Source organism: Rhinatrema bivittatum, chromosome 15 (assembly GCF_901001135.1).
Source record: "Rhinatrema bivittatum chromosome 15, aRhiBiv1.1, whole genome shotgun sequence".
In the NCBI taxonomy this organism is placed as follows: Eukaryota; Metazoa; Chordata; class Amphibia; order Gymnophiona; family Rhinatrematidae; genus Rhinatrema; species Rhinatrema bivittatum.
This window is the reverse complement of record NC_042629.1, coordinates 53,390,111-53,411,678: the sequence shown is the minus strand read 5'-3', so window position 1 is coordinate 53,411,678 and position 21,568 is coordinate 53,390,111. Positions and strand designations below refer to the sequence as shown.

Sequence of the window (21,568 nt, the reverse complement as noted above, 5' to 3'; positions counted from 1 at the left end):
CAAAAGAGATAAAGAAAGGATGGAGGCAGTCCAGAGAAAAACGACCAAAACGGTGTGGGGTCTGTTTCGGAAGACCTATGAGGAGAGGCTGAAGGATCTGAATATGTATACCGTAGAAGAGAAAGGTGCAGAGGAGATATGATATAGACCTCCAGATACCTGAAATGTTTTAATGATGCACAAACGACAAACATTTTCTGTTGGAAATAAATCAGTAGAACTAGGAGTCCACGAAATGAAACTCTAGGGAGAACGACTCAGAACCATTATCAGGAAATATTTTCTTCATGGAGAGGCTGGTAGATGCTTGGAATGCTCTCCCAGAGGTGGTGGTGAATACGAAAACAGTGAAAAGAATTAAAAGGGGCATGGAATAAACACTGTAGATCCCTAAAGGCTAGAAGTTGGAAATGAAGAAAAGAATACATGGGGGTAACTTGCTGGTGCGGCAGTTATTACCCTTAACCAATAAGCCTTCATACTGTTGATGCAACCCCTTCATTGCTCTCTGCTTCAATGGCAGAGGGAAAAGGGGAATTGGATTCAGACAGCCACCAATGAGGACCCTGACTTTTACAGTCTGGGGAAACAAATAAGCATGTGGGTAACTTGCTGATGCGGTTGTTATTACCCTTAACCAATAAGCCTGATTCTTTGATGCAACTCCAACATTGCTCTCTGCTTCAATGGCAAGGGGTAAAAGGGAATTGGATTCAAACTGCAATCAACAAGGGTCCTAACTTTTATGTTCTGTGAAACTAATAAGCATGGGAGTAACCTGCACGGCACAGCAGATACTACCATAAGCTTGCTGGGCAGACCTTTTCTGCCATCATTTCTTTGTTTCTATGACAAGTCCTTGGGAGGGCTGAATATTCCCAACCTAAGATGGTATAATGTTGCATACCAGATGCAGTTGATTGTTGATTTGTTATTGGGGTTTAATAGTATGGTATGGTCCCATTATTGAACAATGTCTCCCTAGCAAATTTGCTGCACTAACTGCAATTTTGTGGGCCCTCCGGAATCCATTTGAGCTATATCTTTCTTTCCTTGGGCAGGAGCTAGAAATGGATACAGACTTTTTTTTTTTTAGGTGTCTCTTTATTTTTCTCATTTTGTGCAGTTTGTTCACTTTCAGTTACCACTGGGACAAGAGTGGGATACTCCATTTAAGGAAGGCTAAAGGATTGCTTGCTGTATGGGATTTCTTTATGCCTAGATCCTCAGAGATGGTTTCTTTCTAGGCTTTAAAGATAGGTACAATATCCTAACAGTTCAATTTTATGGATATTTACAGGCAAATCATTTTATACTTTCTATTGCTAAGTGTAGTCATTCAGAGCCATTTGTGAGGACTTTTGATCTCTCTCTTAGAACTATACTACAAGCACTCAACATAATTTCTTGGTGGTATAAAAGGATATGAGATAATGTCCAGACACCCCATATTTGCAATTTGGCTGACAAATGGTACAGGAATCTAGTGGAAACCTGATTTGTCACATTATTTTGCTTTGTGTCACAAGTTAACTTCTGATGCTTACACTAAGGAGACAGTTTAAAATTGTGCATAGGGCTCACTTTGATAAAGCTAGGGATTTTCATCTCTCATTCTTTCAGAGGAATGTGTGAGTTAAGTGTCAGAGGGATGTAGATATTTAAATATACTCATTGGTGTAGTATACAGCACTATACACTTTCTGGTTAGAGGTCCAAGATAGAGTGGACACAGTTTTTGGGAAATGTATTGTCTATACTGCTTCTTGTGATGGGAGTAAATGCAGAGGGTGCCCCGTATAATGAGGTGGAAAGACGTTTCATTTATCTGGCACTGTTATTATTTATTTATTTGTTTTTTGTATACCGACATTCAGTCATATCCGTCACATCGGTTCACATACAACAAAAAAGATAAACAGTTACAATGTGAAGAATATAAAAATAATTGTGTTACATAGAATAATAGAGAGAATTATAGTGGCGAGGAAAAATGAAAAAGAATAAATAGAGTAAAAATTAATATATAATTATAATAACTATATTGGAAAAGCTTTTAGAAATTGTAAAGTTTTTAAATTCTTTTTGATGTTCTGAGTAGAAGTTTCCAGTCTTAATTCAATAGGAAGTGAATTCCACAATGCTGGACCAGCAATTGAGAACGCACGTTGTTTTGTTGAGGTAAGACGGGATCTCTTATTAGCAAAGAAAGCTATTCTAACGGTTTGGGCTGAGACTTCTTCGCCTAATCTTTCCAAGCAGGAACAGTTCACTTATCTTTATAACAGTTTTCTGTATTTAACTGGTGGGAAATCTAGGATTTAAAAAGATATCCTTCAATTTTGGAAATCTTTCAGTAGCACTCACTCCACGTCAATTTAATCCTTTATTGCATCCTTTGTGCCACTGCATAATTAAGCTGCATAGCTGAGCATGGAAGAGTAGTTGTGTGAACACTGGTTAGAATGTATGGTTGAAAAATGTGTTATGACTGTTGTGTTATTCTACTTGTTGGGTTTATTTGGGGTTAAATCATAAAATGTATGAAGAGGCACTTGTGATCTTTGAAAGTTTGAATCTGTTTCTATTATGTGGTTTCCCTATTCAGTTGTTGATTGCTCCTTTTTATTTTTGGCATTGAACTCTGTTGTGTCTCTTTAAATGAAGGAAAAAAAAATCTAACAGCAAAACATAGTAAATTATAGTAGAAAACGACCCAAGTGGTCCATCCAGTTTGTCCAGCATGATTATTTTAGGGTAGTAACTGCCACTTCGTACAGGTTACCCCCATTTATTAAGGGTAGTAACTGCTACTTAATGCAGGTTTCCCCAGTTAACACAGGTTACCCCTTTTTTCATTTCTATTCTTAGCCATTAGGAATCCTTTATGTTTATCCCATACCAGATCATTACCGTTCTTGTCTTCACTACCTCTTCTAGAAGGGCATTCCTTGCATCCACCACGCTTGCCATGTAGAAATATTTCCTGATGTTTCTAAGTCTACCCCCTTGGAGCTTCATATTAAACAGGCAAGATATTGCTATTACTTGCTTATAGTTTTCTCCAACCAGCTGAAAAATGCAGAGTAATCCTCTAACTTTGAAGTGTTCTTTTCTCCACATGGGCAGAGTGATATTGGGAAAATATATACATTAAATGACAGCTGTAGATGGCAAGATGGAATATAGTAATAATCAGCTCTGTCAAAATGACAAATATTAAAGTGTTCAAGTGAAAATGTCATATTTCTCTAAGGTAAACAATCTTTTTTTGATATGGGCTTGCAATGTAATTGTCTCTCTGGTCTTTTGTATTTTATATTCTTTTTGTTTTTTATTCAGTGTGTGAAGTTTATTACTGTTGGAGTTTTCCTGGAGCAACTGCTTCCACAGCAAACCACAGTCGATGTTAGGAATGTTATTTGAATAGGAGAGCAACACTTCAATATTTACAGTCATTTGGAGTACATCCTTTGGACAGAATTGATTACTATTACTATATTGCTGTCTCCAGCTGTTGTTGAATGTGTATTTTCACAATATCATTCTGTCCATGTGGAGAAAAGGACACTTCAAAGTTAGAGGATTACTCTGCATTTTTCAGCTGCTTGGAGGACATTATTGTGCAGGTATAGGGAAGCTCTTGTGGCTGTTTCATCTTTGCATTCTGGTTTTCATGAATGCTATCTTCAAAGCACTTTTCATAGGTGGAAAATCTTTTTTACATTCTTTTTTTTTGTGAATGATGGCTCCAGGGGTTTGGTGACTACCTTATGGATATTGACAATTTTTTAATTAATCGCTGGCTTGTTTTTTGTATGGTTTTTATGCAACATATGGCTGTTAAGACAAAAACAATCTATCTTAAATGTATGGTTAAGTTTATTAAATAAGTTTTGTTAAATAAGGTAACTGATTATATTGTGCCCACACTTGTATTCATTTATAATTTATATGATTGTGGTATCTATCATAATATTCAATTTTCTAAACTGTTTCTAAACTGTTTTATTTACCGCAGTATGGAAAAAGAGTCCTATCAGCCATTTTTTTCTCTTACAAGATATATACGTTTTTAGCATTAAACTAAACAAGAGTGTGTAACTTATTTCTTGCACTAAAACCAGAAAGAGAGAATCTGGTGACAGATAAGCACATTAAGATCCATCTTATCTTCCCAATTTCATTACTGCTGCAGTGTCATAGATCCCAGTTGATTTCTGGCTTTCCCTTCACATCTTAAAGTTGTCGTTCTTTAACTAGCTTTGCAGTTAACATTTGTCAATTTAATTATTTAACCTAAATCTTTTTCTGTTGAAATTATCTATTGAAAGTCAAATGATTATCAGAAAATAAAAGGAATCTCAGAGCTATAAAAGGAATCTTACCTATAGATGTCCACGGTAGTTTCGGTTCCAACCACACAAGCTGCATACGTGGGACGTGTACAGGAGATGTGTATTGATTTCCGCTGAGACATGTCTCACCCTGAGCTCTACACTCTCAGCCTAGCAGAGGTTATAGACAAATGTTTAATACAGGTGTCTAGAAGTGTTCTTTTGATTAGAAGGCAGGACAAACTGTTTTACCCCTCCTATTTTCATTGACTGAACTAATCAGCTGAATATTTCTCCTCCCCTACAGGAAAATAATTAATTTTCCTAACTATAGAGTGTGCTGTGTAGTTATTACATTCTTTCATGTTTATCTGACTAACTAATTAGTATGGTTTGGGATGTGAGGTCAAGTCTCGATTTACGTGCATGACTACCCATTGCATGATTCATAGCTATGAAGACAGGAGAGAGCGAAAATTCTTTAGATCCTGAATCCAACTGGATACTCAAAGTTTTACATATGAATTTGTCGTTTTTTGGGATGCAAACTTTTGCATAATTGTGAATTGTGAATGGCAGTTTATAGTTGGATAACAGCAGAAATGGATTTAGAAAACAGCAGAGGAATATAGAATGTAAGAGCAAATTAAGATTGCCCATTCTCCACCAACACTACCATATAATCCTATGGAGGTCATTTTCAAAGGCGTCACATGCTTAAAATTAGCATACATGTCAATTTTTTGTTTCATGTTCATATTTACCTGCACCCGTAGACCGACAGTCTAGGGGTGTTCTTGGGTGGGGCCAAGAGAAACACGTGTAACTAGCTATTTTATAAGAGATTTATATGAATACATTAGGCAACTTATTCATGCAATTTTACACCTGATTATCTAGCGCAATGGAAAGCAGACTTGTCATCTGCTGTTGTTGGGTGGGAGGCCTGGGTGAATTGGGGAAAGTACTAGGAGAGTTTTGATGAACGAGAGACAGATTGGGTAAACTGATGGAGGTATCGGCAAAATAGTGATTCCAATTATGCATGCATTTTTAAAATATAGCAACTACTGTGTATAATAAATCAGGGTTTTATTTATTTATTATTTATTTATTTTTAATTTTTATATACAGACATTCTTACATCCGATGTAAATCATACCGGTTTACATTAAACAGAAAAGCAGGAAATAAATTTCCATAGTCTAATACAATGAACATTTCTAATTAAAATTGTTAACAAGCAAAAAGAAAAGGTAAAGACTTGGAATAAAGGTTAAACAACAGAAAAACATAAAAGATTTTTTTTTTTTACAAGAAGCACAAAGGGTTGCACGAAGGGGTGCACAAAGGGGAGAGCATGTTAACAAGTTCTATTCTTTTCATGCATTAAATATACAACATATGTTCATAAAATAGAAAACGTATGCACTTTCAATGTATTGCTAATATTTGCGCATGCTGAAACATATACCCATATGTTCAGGGTGGGCATATGCACAGTTTATAATCTGCACAAATCAGATATGTGCAGATTATAGAATACTATGGTAACCCCAATATATATAAAAAAGGCTCCAGAGGTGATCCGGGGAAGCCTGACTTCAGTGCTGGTAAAAACTGAGGAAAGGAAACTATTATAAAGAATAAAGTCACAGAACATATAGATAGATATGATCTAATGGGACACAGCCAGCATGGATTTACCCAAGAGACGTCTTGCCTCACAAATCTGCTACATTGTTTTGAAGAGGTGAATAAACATGTGGACAAAGGTGAACTGGTAGATGTGGGGTATTTGGATTTTCAGAAGGCATTTGACAAAGTCCCGCATGAGAGGACTCTGAAAGGAAATGTCCTTTTTTGTATTGCAAACTGGTTAAAAGACTGAAAACCGAGAATAGGAATAAAAGGTTTGTTTTCACAGTGGGAAAACGTAAACAATGGGGTGCCTCAGGGATCTGTATTTAGACCAGTGCTTTTTAATCATACCAATAAGGGAGCTGGGACCGATGTGCCGAGAATGCGCAGTAGCGAGCAGCTCTGCAGTTCTCACCGACGGGCCGCACATGCGCGGAAGAGAGAGCTCTAACCAACCTCCTGATTTGACTCCCAGAACAGCAGAGAAAGACGGCACAGCTCTCGCGCACACTGCACCACAGGCGCTCCCCACTTCCCGACTCACAGCCTGAGACCATCCCTCCGCTGCCAGGGAAGGGGGAGGGAGTACAGGCGCTCCCACTTCCCAATTCACAGCCTGAGCCCGTCCCTCCGCCGCCGGGGAAGGGGGGAGGGAGTAGGGACGGATAGACCATCATGCAAAGGGACAGCAGTGAGATGCCACAGTACACTGGGAGGGAGGTACGGAGAGAGGCAGATCCCCATAGCGGCTTCGCTCATCCTCTGCATCTCACACGTTCAGCAGGGTACAGCCAGCCCTGTAGAAGAGAAAAAGAGGGAGTGGAGGAGGGCTGAGGGAGAGGAAAGGGGTTGTGGATGAGGTGAGAGGGGAAGGAAAGGGAAGATGAGAGGGGATGGAAGGAAAAGGGAAGAGGATATGAGTAAGTGGGAAGGGTAAGAAGTTGTGGAGAAGAGAAAAAGAGGGAGTGGAGGAGGGCTGAGGGAGAGGGAAGGGGTTGTGGATGAGGTGCGAGGGGAAGGAAAGGGAAGATGAGAGGGGATGGAAGGACAAGGGGATATGAGTGAGTAAGCGGGAAGGGTAAGAAGTTGTGGAGAAGAGAGCAGCTGTGACTGACGTGCTGGTCTGACCGACGGAATCTCGCCTATTTGAACGGGCCTAATTACGTGTATATTTATAAATGATCTAGAAAAGGGATACAACAAGAGAAGTCATCAAATTTGCAGAAGACACAAAATTATTCAGAGTAGTTAAATCACAAGCAGATTGTGCTACATTGCAGGAGGACCTAGTGATACTGGAAGACTAGGTATCCAAATAACAGAAGAAATTTAATGTGGACAAGTGCAAGGTGATGCATATAGGGAAAAGTAACCCATGTTGTAGTTACATGATGTTAGGTTCCATATTAGGAGTTACCACCCAGGAAAAAGATCTGGGTATTATAGTAGATAATACATTGAAATCGTCAGCTCAGTGTGCTGTGGCGTCAAAAAAACAAAACAGAATGTTAGGAATTATTAGGAAGGGAATGGTGAATAAAATGGAAAATGTCATAATGCCTCTGCATCACTCCATGGTGAGACCACATCTGGAATACTGTGTGCAGTTTTGGTCGCTGCATCTCAAAAGATGTAGTTGTACTGGAAAAGATACAGAGAAAGGCGACCAAAATGATAAAGGACATGGAATGGCTCTCCTAAGAGAAAAGGTTAAAAAGGTTAGGGCTGTTCAGCTTGGAGAAGAGATAGCTGAGGAGGGTATGACTGAGGTCATGAAAGGACTTGGAACAGGAAAACGTGAATCAGTTATTTACTCTTTCAGATAATAGAAAGAATAGGGAGCACTCCATGAAGTTAACAAGTAGCACATTTAAAACAAATTGGAGAAAATAATTTTGCATCAATCCACAATTAAGCTCTGGAATTCATTGCCAGAGGATGTGGTTAAGTGTTGCATTACCACTTGCAGGAGGGCCTGCAAGCAGCCTCACTCACCCCGACGTTGCTTTTGTTGCTGCGTGGACCTGTGCCTTGACGTTGCTTTTGTTGCTGCCTGTGCCTTGCTGCCGCTTCCCGCAGCAGGAGAGTTGCTGCCGGACATCCAGGCAGCAATTTGCCACTTCAGGTTCCAGCGTGGCCTTGGGATGCCATTGCTCTGCTCTGCTATCCTACCAAGCTTAGGTAGAGATGCACATCTCTTCTTCAGTTAAAGGTCCTGCAGCGGGAAAAGCTGCTGTGCCCTCTGATGATGTCATCCTTCAGCTGTCCTATTAAAGGTCTCCTCAGTCTGTTCCTAGTCACCTTCGCAAAGGTTTCCTGTGGTCTCCAGGTCCTTCAAGGTATCCTGTTTCCTGTAGTCTGTGTCTTGTTCAGCATCTTGGTCTTCACCTTGTTCCAGCACCTGGTGTCTTCAAACCTGGTCTGGTGTCTTCAGCTCGTGTCAGCGTCTTGCCAGCATCCTGTGTCTTCAATCTCACCACTCCGGTGTCTTCAGCCTTGAGGCCAGTGTCCTATTCCATAGTCTAGTCCTGGGGGAATTCTGTGCTTCTGTGGAGCGCAGAATTTGCACAGAATTCCCCCCTGCGCCGAATTGCCATTTTCTTCACAGAATTTGGCAATTCTGCACAGAAAATGGCAGAGGAGACCCTTGCTCGCCGCAAACAGAGCATGCGAAGATGAAAGCCCCGGTGCACCATTCGCGGTGAAAATGAAGGCCCCCGGTGCCGCGGGACATGCGCCGTTTGAGGTGAAATGAAGGCCCCCGTGTGCCGCGGAGTGTGTTCTGCTCGCGGAGAAGATGAAGGTTCCGGTGAGAGTGAATGTGTGTGTGCGAGGAGAGGGAAAGGGGTGTGAGAAAGGGGAGAGGGTGCGAGAGAGAGGAGGGGGTTGAGCAGGAGGGGGTGAGAAAGAGCATGGGAGGTGAGGGGGGGATGCTTGAGTGTGGGTGCCAGAGGGAGGGAGCCTATATGAGGAGATTGTGAAGGAGTGTGTATGTGTGTGAGAGATTGGGAGCTTGTGTGTATGAAAAAGGGATCGTGTGTATGTGAGGGTGCTAGCCTGTGTGAAGGGATTGTGTATGTGTGAGACAGAGCCTGTGTAAAGGGGTGCATGAGAGAGAGACATAGGTAACCTGTGTGAGGATGTATGTGTGAGAGAGAAAGGGAGCTTGTGTGGATGTGTATGCAAGAGAGAGGGACCCTGTATGTGGGGGATGTGTGTGCGCGAGAGAGAGAGCCTGTATGAGGGGGTGTGTATGTGTACTAGAGAGAGGGAGCATGTGTGTGAGAGAATAGGGACAGAGGGAGCCTGTGTGAGGGGCAGTACTGAGAATGGGGTCAAACTTTGGGACTGGCGATAGAGTAGAAGGAGTTGAGCCTAGAGGTGGAGGGGAGAGATACTTGCAGGTGGAAGAGTTGGGGCCTGAGAGGGCAAAGTGGCCAGGGGAGTAGGGAGAGTAGGGACACTCTTACAGTGAATTTCTAGGGAAATTCTGCTCAAAATATTTAAAATTCTGCACCTATAAGTAATAACTTTTTTCTGTATTAATTTAAAATGTAATTACTTAAAGACTGTCATGTAAATTGTGTTATTTTGACCAATATAAAGTTTGCAGAATTTAAAGTTTTTGTGCACAGAATTTTAAGTTTTTGTGTGCAGAATTTTTAATTTTTTTGCACAGAATTCCCCCAGGAGTTCCCCCAGGAGTTCCTGAGTTCTGGTTCTCAATTCTGAGTTCCTGTGTCTTCTCTTCTGGAGCCTTAGTCCTGCTTTGGTCTGTTTGGTCCTTGTTCTCAGTGTTCATCTGGTTCTTCATCTCACTTGGACTGCGTGTCTTCAGCTTCAGCCTAGCTCGTACTTGGATGTGCTCAACTGCCAGCCCTGGGGCTATGTCGGTCATGTTGTGGCACAGGGACTCACACATACCTGTAGTCCAAAAGGGCTTTTGGACTGGCCAGAGGGCTATCTCCTGGACACCACCCTTTGGGCTGTGTTTCTGACAGTCCTTTGGGCGCAGTTCCTAACATTAAGGCAGTTAGTGTAGATGGATTTTAAAAAAAATTGGATAAGTTCCTGGAAGAGAAGTCTATAAACTGCTATTATTCAATAGGGAATAGCCATTGCTTGTTACCAGCATTAGTAGCTTGGGATCTATTTAATTTTTGGATACTTCTCAGGTACTTAGGACTTGGATTGGCCACTGTTGGAAACAGGATACAGGGCTTGATGAATCTTTGGTCTGACCCAGTATGGCATATCTTATGTCCTTATGTTATCTAAGTGCCAATATGCATGCGTTTATGGGGGCAGCATGCAGCTGTTTGAAAGTTATTATCTATGTAATCTCTGGGGTAGATTTTCAAACAAGGCGCGTTGGCGTACTTTTGTTGGCGCTCCAGGCGCAAACAAAAGTACGCCGGATTTTAGTAGATACGTGCGGAGCCGCGCGTATCCGCTAAAATCCTGGATCGGCGCGCGCAAGGCTATCAATTACGTATAGCCGGCGCGCGCCGAGCCACGCAGCCTACCCCCGTTCCCTCCAAGGCCACTCCGAAATTGGAGCGGCCTCGGAGGGAACTTTCCTTTGCCCTCCCCTCACCTTCCCCTCCCTTCCCCTACCTAACCCACCCGCCCGGCCCTGTCTAAAACCCCCCCTTACCTTTGTCGGGGGATTTACGCCTCCCGGAGGGAGACGTAAATCCCCGCGCGCCAGCGGGCCGATAGCGCGCCGGGACGCGACCTGGGGGCGGGTCCGGAGGGCGCGGCCATGCCCCCGGACTGCCCCGGGCCGTAGCCACGCCCCGGGCCCGCCCCCAGAACGCTCCCGACACGCCCCCGAAAATGCCGAGCGGTTCAGGCCCGCCCCCGACACGCCCCCCTCAGAAAACCCCGGGACCTACGCGAGTCCCGGGGCTCTGCGCGCGCCGGTAGACCTATGTAAAATAGGCTTACCGGCGCGCAGGGCCCTAGTCGCCTAAATCCGCCCAAATCCGGGCGGATTTAGGCGAGCAGGGCTCTTAAAATCCGCCCCTCTGGTTTTATTGCCACTAAGAATCTTCTGTTCCTGCCCCTACCTTCTTAATTTCCTTTATTGTTGTTTGCTCCCATCACCTGAATTGTGTGAGGTAATTCTATGTATCAACCATCCTTTTGGGAAGGCTTTTGCTATTCTTTTTCCAGGCTAATATCATGACCTCTTGTTATAGAACTTCCTTTTTTGTTTCATTATCCTGAGCTCACTTCCAAGTGCCATGTTGCAGAAGAATTCACAAATGTCCAGTGACTAAGCAGATTTAATCTGACTTCAGATATATGATTTGTTATAAAACCAATATTTACCAGCACACAACTGCAGAGTGTTGACCAGATCCCATGTATTACAGTCAGATAAAGGGAATAAGGCACAATACCATTGGGGTGGGAGTATTTTGGGAAGCCAGGGTGTGCATTTTCCCCTGAGCTTGGATCAGGAATTCATATATTATCTAATGCTGGCCTTCACAGCACAAGAGAGGCCTGGGGGTAGGGGTGTAGGAGGAGCTGAAAAAATGGTTATTAGAAATAATTAGGCAATATTATTAGAAATAATTAGATAGCAATTAAATAAAAAATGCATTCCATTCCTAACATTCAACTACTGAACAAAATTCTTCACAGAATATTGCTGTAAAAGAAAGTTATATTATATATAACTCATACAGTATTAACAGGGCATACAACTTTGTCCAAGATAACTCACATTGTTATACTATCCCTTCCCTGTAGGATTTGCAATCTGTAAAGTGAATTTTTAAAGGCTTACTCGTGCAAAGAAGGCCATATTCGGGTGTATGTGGCACAAGTGCGTGTAATCTTAATTTTAAAAAGGGGACACATATGCATGTATAACACTCATTTGAAAGGTGGTGCTGTGGTGTGATTGGAGCTGCCTAGCTAGCAAGCCTGCTAGACCCACACTGACAGCTGGCAGAGAAGTCCTGTGATGGGACCAGCTGGAGCTTTGCCTATACCAGCCGCCTCCCCTGCAGGTTAAGCCCTTGGGTTCTGGTGGCTGGCAGGGTTTTGGTGGGTCCCTAGGGCAATTCAGATATGAGAGTCCAAATCCAGATGATGGTCGGGGCAGGTGATAGACAGCAGATATGGATACCTGGCCAGAGGTCAGGACAGGAGGCAGACAAGTCAAGGTCGGTTCCAAGGCAGACTGTCAGCTCCATGCAGAGATCAGTTAAGATCAGGTTCAAGCTGGGGACAGAATCCAGAAAGTCAAGCCGAGGGGAACAAGACGGGACAAGGACTAATATAAACAAGACAAAGCTAAGGCAGGACACGGATGAAGCAGGGTATGAACAATGTAAGACAAGGCAGGAATAAGGGAACACGAGAACAAGGCAAAAACAAAACACAGGAGAATTAGCAACATGCACTGGGACACAAGGCGCACCAAGAGACTTGTTGCTGAGACAAGGCAGATGTGGGCTGCTGAGGCTTAAATAGTAGGGTCACTGATGTCATCAAGGCGTGCCAGGCTTGGGGATTCCCACTGTGGACCCTTTAAATGAGGAGCAGAAAGGCATGCATGCGCGTCTAAGGAGAGCTAGGGGGATGTGAGGCATGGCAGCATTTGTTGGCAGCGTTCCAGGCCTTGGCTCAGCAGCACATTATGAAGAGGCGATGGCACCTCTGGGGTGAAAGTGGCAGCTCAGGAGTGTCCCACGAGCCTCCAAATGTAACAGCACTCCCCCTCCAAAGTCCCGTCCCCAGTCTTCTGGGCTTGGGTTTCGTAGGGAATCTCTGATGGAACTCACATATTAGTTGAGGAGCAGGGAGGTTGGAGGCCAGTTCCCAAGAGCTCTCTTCTGGGCCATAATCTTTCCATGCTATGAGGTACTGCAGTTTATTTCTGATTCTCCTAGAGTAGAGTATTTCTGCCACCTCATATTGGGTATCTTTTTCTGTGGTTACTTCAGTGGTCTGAAGTGATGGCTTACCCAGCTAAGCTGAGCCGTAGCTAGCCTATGGCCAATATGGCCTTGGCCATAGGCGCTAATGCTCAAGGGCGCCACCAGCCCACCGTGTGAATAACAAATCCACTGCAGGGCTGGCAGTACAGGAGAAGCATATGCTTCCCCTTTCCCACCCCGACCTTGGCAGCCAGCACCTCTTCCACCCCGCAACTAAACCTCAGCCCCACTATTTGAACTGCAAGGCTTTCCATAGAGACAGAGCTCTGCGGTTCAAACAATGGGGCTGAGATTGTAGTAGGAGCCTATCAAACAAAAGATGTGGGGATTTCTGAGAAGATAAGGCATAGAAGGGAGACCAGGAGAGCAGGGGAAGAATGGCATTGTCACATGGGGGTAGGAGAGCAGAGAAAGAATGGGGCGAGGGTACTTGGGGGTTGGAAAACAAGATAGGAATGGGGACAGATTAGGTGAGGACTGGGGTACTGGAATATGGGAGATGTCAGGGGAAGAATGGACTGGAAGGGTGACAGAGCAGAGGGAGAACTAGACTGGGGGTGGCAGAGCAGGGCTGTCAGTTATGGACTAAGGAGCGAGAGAGAGGTGAAGAACATGGACTCAGATACTGGGTGGTGGAGAGTGGGAAAGAACAGGGACTTAGGGACGGATAGGGGAAGAATGGGGACTCTGTGACGAGGGGGTAAGAGCAGGAACTTAGTGACTGGGAATCGGGAGATTCAGGAGGGCAGAACGAAGACTTGGAGATGCCGAAAGCAGGGTCACAGACTGAGTAGTCATTTGTGGCAGACAGTAGGAACTTGGCAGTTAGGAGAGTATGACTGGGAGTTAGTTAGATGAGATGGGGAAAGTATGAGTGAAGATGTGAATGATCTGGAGTTATGAGAGGCAGTGGAAAAGGAGTTGGGTGTTATGAAAGTGAGGGAGAGTGGGAAAGGGGCTCAGAGGGTAGTGAAAAGGGAGCAATAGAAGGCTCGGTAGGAGGCAAGGGACAAAACAAAAGGGGTCAAGGAGGAAAACGTGACAAGGAAGAGAGCTGGAGTTGAAAGAGGCAGAGGAAGGTAAATGAGGGTTGGGTTAGAGTAAAGAAGTTGGAAATGGGGAACTAAGTAATGGGTGAAAACAGAAAAAGAATAAGAGTTTGGGGATGCATGAAAGACGGAAGGAATGAGAAGAAGTGGAAGACAGAAAGCAGGTAGGTAGGTGACAGGTATAAAAGAGGGAGACTGAGGACTGGAGGATGGCCACTCGAACTTTTACCTGAGAGAGAGGTTGCCTGCTGGTAAGCCTCAGTATTTCCATCAGTATTCACTCTATCTGCCGCTGGAACTTTTACCTAAGAGAGAGGTTGCCTGCTGGTAAGCCTCAGTATTTCCATCAGTATTCACTCTATCTGCCATCTAACGTCAGTGGGAGGAGTCTGTGACTACAAATTCGACGCGGCTGCGTTGAGACGCTGCCGCTGGAACTTTTACCTGAGAGAGAGGTTGCCTGCTGGTAAGCCTCAGTATTTCCATCAGTATTCACTCTATCTGCCGTCTAACGTCAGTGGAATGAGTCTGTGACCACAAATTCGACGCGGCTGCGGCGCAACGCTGCCGCCGGTGCGACACCGCTTAGCCCGGAGAAGAACGGACTTAAAAATTTTTAAATTTAAATTAAGAGTGAATTTGAGCAATTACTGTCATAATTCCAGCGGCCATAAGAGAAATTGTAGGAAGTAAAGTTATCTAGTTGCCATTTTATGATTCAGCTTTCTCTGTGGTAAATAATTTTCTTTATAAATAGATTACAACAAGAGAATTTTTCAAATTAAGATGCCACATACGAAGAGGAAGGCTTGAGTTAAAGAATTTTCCTCTACTCCAATTGCTAGTATGAGTCAACCATGGATTGAGGACTGCTTCACAAGGACTTCATCTGCCACACCGGGAGGAGTCGCAGGATGTTTCAGCCAGAAGCAGGAGCTGAGCCCCAAGAGATTTGAGTCATCATTGAGCCCCAGTGCCCCAGCGAGACCAGAGCCACCTTCTGGTAGGAGTGAAAAAGAATGTCCTAAAAAGCAATCTATGGGAATTACAGCGATTGGCTCCCAGAGAGGAACAGATGGAATATCTGTGTCCTCGGAGAACCCAATGGATAGGGGTTCCAGGGAACTAAACGCTGTGTTCTCTCCTTGCCATGAGGATGTACAGGTTACAATTTTAAGCTTTATGCCATTGATAACTCCCAAAAAATTTACTCTTGAGGAGATAGGAAATATGATTGTTGTTATGTAAATATCTATTAATAGTTTATCATTTAAAGTACAAGATGCTTTAAATCAGAATATGGTTATTCAGCATAAAGTGGAAAAGATGGAGGTTACAGTTAACACAGTAGCAGGGAAGATCGTGGAAATAGAAAACATTCAAAATAACTTGATTAGATCAGAAAAGATATGTATGGATAAAGTAAAGTTACTGGAAAATCAAATTAGGAAACCAAATCTCAGGGTGTTAAAGTTTCCTAAAATTCATTTGATTTCCCCCAATGACTTATTTAGAAGTTATCTAATAAATATATTAAAATATTCAGAATCAGCAATTCCGGCTATTTCTAGAATTTACTACTTACCCCAAATACAAGGGGAAGAAGTAAATCAGCGACTGGGAGATCAATCTGATGTGAACTTGAATTTAACTGATTTATTGGAAAACTCATTTGAAACTAATATACAGTCAAGGGCTACTTTAATAGTACAATTCTCCTTTCTAACAGAAAGAGACTCTGTGTAAAGGCTGTATTTTCGACAATATAATCAAAATTTCTACAGCCAAAATCTTAGAATATTTCCGGATATAGCCCGCCCCACACAACTCAGACAGAGAAAGTTTATTTCTATGAGGCCTGAGATGTTGGAGAGAGGGGCAAAGTTTGTACTTAGATTCCCATGTCGCTGTCTGATCTTGTATCAAGACTCTAGATATTTCTTTAACCAACCTGAACAGCTACGGTTGTACCTGGACACCCATTCTTAGAGATTCTATAGATCTGGTTTAAAAAAAAAAAAAGTTAATAAGATGGAGTTAGACAACAAGTTTGTGATGAAAATTAATGTTGCTTTAATACTGCTTCATAAGTAATTTATCCACAATTTCTCTATTTACTTAGCATTTATGAATGATGTATAGGGATATACATTTAGAACTTTATGTTATTAGTTGTACTTTTGAACATTATTGATGTCTTCTATATACTGTATCTAAAGCAAAATTGCTTACCTTGTAATAGGTGTTATCCCAGGACAGCAGGATGTAGTCCTCACATATGGGTGACGTCATCCACGGAGCCCTTAGGCGGGAAAAAACTTCTGGCAAGTTTCTAGAAGCTTTTAACTGGCTGCCTGAGGCTACTGAGCATGCCCGGCATGCCATGATATTCCCTGCCACAGGGGTCTCACTCCAGTCTTGTATGTAGCAATAAGCGTAAGCAAAATAAAATAATAAGTCTGAGGCCCAACTCCGCGGGGGTGGCGGGTGGGTTCCGTGAGGACTACATCCTGCTGTCCTGGGATAACACCTATTACAAGGTAAGCAATTTTGCTTTATCCCAGGACAAGCAGGATGCTAGTCCTCACATATGGGTGATTAGCAAGCTAGAGGCTGAGTCATTGTCCATGCAAGCTAGAGGCTGAGTCATTGTCCATGCAGTTAGCCGTCAAGTATGCTTGAGGAAATGAGTCAGCCGAAGATCTGGATGTAGAAGGAGTTGGGATTAAATCTGGATGTAGAAGGAGTTGGGATTAAACTGGAAACAAGTTCTTTAAGACAGATTGTCCATAGGCTGAATCCTGTCGTCCTTCCTTGTCCAAACAGTAATGAGCTGCAAAGGTGTGGAGAGAACTCCATGTTGCTGCTTTACAAATGTCAATGATTGGTACTGAACGAAAATGTGCTACTGAAGTTGACATTGCTCTTACTGAATGTGCCTTTACTTGCCCTTGGAGAGGAAGGCCCGCTTTTGTATAGCAAAATTGTATGCAGTCTGCTAACCAATTGGATAGAGTATGCTTTCCCACTGCTTTACCTGGCTTATTTGGGTCATAAGAGACGAAAAGCTGATTGGATTTTCTGAGGGACGTAGTGCGATTCAAGTAATAGGACAATGCACGTTTACAGTCCAAAGTGTGTAAAGCTCTTTCGCCTTGATGAGAGTGAGGCTTTGGAAAGAATGTGGGTAGAACTATAGTTTGATTTAAGTGGAATTCCGTAACTACCTTAGGAAGGAATTTTGGATGTGTTCGGAGAACCACTCTGTCATGGAGAAACTTTGTATAAGGTTCATATGTGACAAGAGCTTGTAATTCACTAACCCTCCTAGCTGATGTAATGGCTATGAGGAAAATAGTTTTCCATGTGAGAAATTTAAGTTCACAGGTATCTATGGGTTCAAAGGGAGAACGCATTAAACCTGTTAAGACCAGATTCAGGTCCCATTGCGTAGCTGGGGGTCGAATTGGTGGTTTAAGTTGAGTTAGACCTCTCATGAATCTACTGACGAGAGGTTGTGTGGAGATAGGTGCATCTCCTATTTTGTTATGATAAGCTGAGATTGCACTCAAATGTACTCTGATTGATGATGTCTGAAGACCAGAGTCTGAGAGATAGTACAGATAATCTAGAAGAGTAGTTGTGGGGCAAGTGAAAGGATCCGTATTGTTTTGCTTGCACCAGGAAGTAAATCGTTTCCATTTGAAAGAATAATTCTTTCTTGTGGAAGGTTTGCGGGAAGCTATAAGCACTTGAGAAACATTAGTTGAGAGATTAAGTGATTGCAAAATCAAGCTTTCAACATCCATGCTGTCAAGGATAGGGATTGAAGGTTGGGATGGCGCAACCGGCCCTGATCCTGAGTGATGAGAGTGGGAGCCACTCCCAGGCGTATTGGATCCTTGATTGACAGGTCTAGCAGTGTGGGAAACCATACTTGTCGAGGCCAATATGGGGCTATGAGAATCATGGACCCCTTGTCCTGCTGTAGCTTCACCAGCGTCTTGGTGATAAGCGGTATTGGAGGATATGCATCTAGTAGGCCTGAGTTCCAAGGGCGAGCAAAGGCGTCCTTGGCTGGTTGGTTCTTCTGTTTGTGCAGAGAACAGAAGTTGTCCACTTTGTGGTTCAGATGCGACGCAAAGAGGTCTGTTGTTGGTTGTCCCCAACGTTGGAATATCTGTGTCGCTATGGAGGGATTCAGAGACCACTCGTGTGGTTGGAACTGACGACTGAGTCGGTCTGCTAGTACATTTTGAATCCCTGCTAGATAAGTAGCCTGTAGGAACATTGAGTGGTTCAAGGCCCAGTCCCAAATTTGTGCCGCTTCCTGACAAAGGAGATACGATCCCGTACCTCCCTGTTTGTTGATGTACCACATGGCTACAGTATTGTCTGTTTGGATTAGCACAGTCTTGTGTGAAAGGCAGTCCTTGAACGCATGCAGCGCATAACGTATAGCTCGAAGTTCCAGAAAATTGATTTGATAAGTGGCCTCGAGTTTTGTCCAAGTCCCTTGCGTTTGGAAAGAGTTCACATGAGCTCCCCATCCCAAGGTGGATGCATCTGTAGTTAATGTTATCTGAGGGATCGGTTTTTGGAAGGGTAGGCCCTTGCGCAAATTGTCTTTGAGTGTCCACCATCGTAGCGATGAGCGTAGCTGGTGGGTTACTTGGATGCGAGAATGAAGTGGTTGGATGGCTTGGATCCATTGTGATCGAAGAGTCCATTGGGTGAGTCGCATGGCAAGTCTTGCCATAGGAGTGACGTGTACCGTTGATGCCATGTGGCCTAGTAAGATTAGAAACTGATGAGCTGTTGCTTGTGGTTGTATGGACATGGAGTACGCCAGCCGGGACAGTATTTGAGCACGATCTTCTGGAAGAAAAGCTTGTGCAAGGTTTGTGTCTAATTCTGCTCCTATGTATTGTAGCAGATGAGACGGCTGGAGGTGGGATTTTTGATAGTTTATGAGAAAACCCAACCTGTGAAGTAACTGTATTGTGTATCGTAGAGACGTTAGTGCTCCTTGATGCGACTGGCTTTTTATCAGCCAATCGTCTAGGTAAGGGAAGACATGAACACCTTGTTTGTGCAAATGTCCTGCTATTACTGCTAGGCATTTTGTGAATACTCTGGGAGCTGAGGCAAGGCCGAATGGTAGGACTCTGTATTGAAAATGCTGGTGTCCCACCCTGAATCTTAGGTACTTGCGATGAGGTGGGAATATAGGTATGTGAGTATAAGCATCTTGGAGATCCAGAGAACAAAGCCAATCCCCCCTTTGTATGAGAGGAAGCATGGTGCCTAATGATACCATCCTGAATTTTTCTTTTCTTAGAAATTTGTTGAGATTTCTGAGATCTAGAATGGGACGAAGTCCTCCTGTTTTCTTTGGAATGAGGAAATACCGGGAATAGAATCCTCTTCCCTTCTGGGAGTGTGGTACGTGTTCCACAGCTTTTGCTTTCAGAAGAGTAGATAATTCCATTTGTAATTGAGGAATGTGTTCGAGATAGGAGTTTTGTGGAGGAAACTCCTGCGGGGAAGCTGTGAAGTCCAGGTGGTAACCTTGTTGAACTATGGATAAGACCCATTGATCTGTGGTGATGCTTTCCCATTCGTTGTAAAATTGGGAAATCCTTCCCCCTACTGGTAACTCTGGAAAGGGGTTTGGTCTTTGTTCTCCGGGACTGCTTTCAAAAGCCAGAGGTGGAAGCTGTTTGGGGCGGAGGCTGCGGCCTTGCAGCTCTCTGCTGTCTTTGTTGAGGCCGTTGTTGAGGCCTTGTAGAGCGTGGTCTAGAGGTTTGAGGGTAATATCTCCTCGGCCGGTAGAAAGGTCGTCTGGTGTCTCTACGCGGCGGCCTACGAGCAGGGTGAGTTGTAGGCTCATGGGACAGAGTGGAGAGCTGTTTTAATGTTTCAGAGTGCTCTCTAAGTTGCGTTACGGCATCCTGTACCTTTGCTCCGAATAAGTTGTCACCTTGGCAAGGCAAGTCCACCAGTTTATCTTGGACCTCTGGACGTAAGTCCGAAGCCTTCAACCAGGCCCATCTTCGTGCACTGATGCCAGATGCTGCCGTTCTGGAGGAAGTCTCAAATGCATCATATGCCGCTCGCACCTCATGTTTGCCCGAATCCAGACCTTTCTGCACAATCTGTTGTGCTGCCTCCTGTTGTTGTTGAGGTAGAGATGGGAGGAACTCCTCAATCTGCTTCCACAGATTTCTTTGATGCTGTGTCATATACAGCTGGTACGCCGCTATTTTAGAATTCAGCATCGCTCCCTGATAAATCTTTCGCCCCATAAGGTCTAGAAATCTGTTATCTTTCCCTGGAGGGATAGAGGCGTGCGTTCTAGACCTACGTGACTTCTTTTGTGCAGATTCCACAACTAATGAGGTGTGTGGCAGTTGTGGTTTCTCGAACCCTGGGGCTGCTTGGACTAAATACGTGGAGTCCACTCTACGATTTACTCCAGGTGTTTTACACGGGTGCTCCCAAATCCTTTGTTGAAGTTGTAGTAGCACTTCATGTACTGGGATAGCTAGGTTATGTTTTGGGGGATCTACGAACTGTAGTATCTCTAGTGTCTGCTGCCTTTCATCCTTCTCCGCTTGGAGCTGAAAAGGGATGGATTCTGACATCTCTTGAATGAAAGAAGCAAAGGATAAATTCTCAGGAGGGGATTGTTTCTTGGCCTGAGGCGGAGTACCTTCTGATAAAAAATCCTCTGAAGAATGCTCCGATTGTATCTGACCATGTCTCTGTTGGTGGCTGGTATGAATGATGGTCCAGCCCTTTCGATGGTGATATCCCAGATGGTCCTTGTAAAGGATCTTGGGTGTCTTGCTCATCCTCACTAGCATCACTTTCCTCCTCAGGTTGTGAAGGCAAAGAAGCTAAAAGATCCTGATATCTTTTTGTTAGCATTGCATGTAGTCTTTGCTCAGAAGAAACTTCTGGAGCCTGCAAAGATGTGTGCTTAGACTTTCTTGATGCCTTTGTTCCCTGCCCTGGAGCTCTGGATGGAGCTAGGGTGTAATGTGGTGTTGTTTGTGCAGCAGTAGGAAGTGCTGTAGTTAGAAAAGAGAACATTGGGAATCAATGAGGAGATAGGCCTGGAAGCCATCGTGGAGATCGAGGTTTGTAAAATAGTCGATTCCATCAAAGGCTGTGACAGCTGTATCGTTGAATCAGTCGGTATCACTGAAGAACAGCAGGCCGCCTCCATCGGCGTAGAGAGCGCTGTTAGCGGAGACGCTGCAGTCGTCCTCGCCATCGAGATGGACGATGGCACCGGCATCGGCATCGAGATCGATGGTGGCACCGATGGTGGCACCGGCATCGATATCGAGGAGGGCATCGACTCGATAGTCGGCATCGATGGAATTATCGGCATCGGCCCGATGGCCGGCATCGACTGAGAAGTCGGCATCGACCCGGAGGTCGGCATCGGCAGTGTTGCCGGCATGCTTTCTTTAAGGGCATCAGTGACAATTTTCTTAATCAATGCTGTTAAGTCTGTCACCGAAGTCGTTGGTATCGGTTCCTCTGTAGGTGTAACGGAGGTCGATGACAA

At 43.9% G+C, this 21,568-nt stretch overlaps 1 protein-coding gene across 3 annotated transcripts in view; it reads right to left on the bottom strand.

The window, feature by feature from the left end:
* LOC115076905 (protein-arginine deiminase type-1-like) overlaps nt 1–21,568 on the bottom strand; it is a 204,821-nt gene that overhangs the window by 120,802 nt on the left and 62,451 nt on the right. For 2 of the 3 annotated variants that reach the window (XM_029578905.1, XM_029578908.1), the window contains exon 1: nt 4,389–4,493. The exons of the other annotated variant lie outside the window; for it this stretch is intronic. In XM_029578905.1, the coding sequence (XP_029434765.1) occupies nt 4,389–4,480 (92 nt within the window). In that variant the 5' untranslated portion in view covers nt 4,481–4,493. Of the gene's footprint in view, nt 1–4,388; nt 4,494–21,568 lie in introns of those variants that run through there. 3 annotated transcript variants of the gene reach the window in all.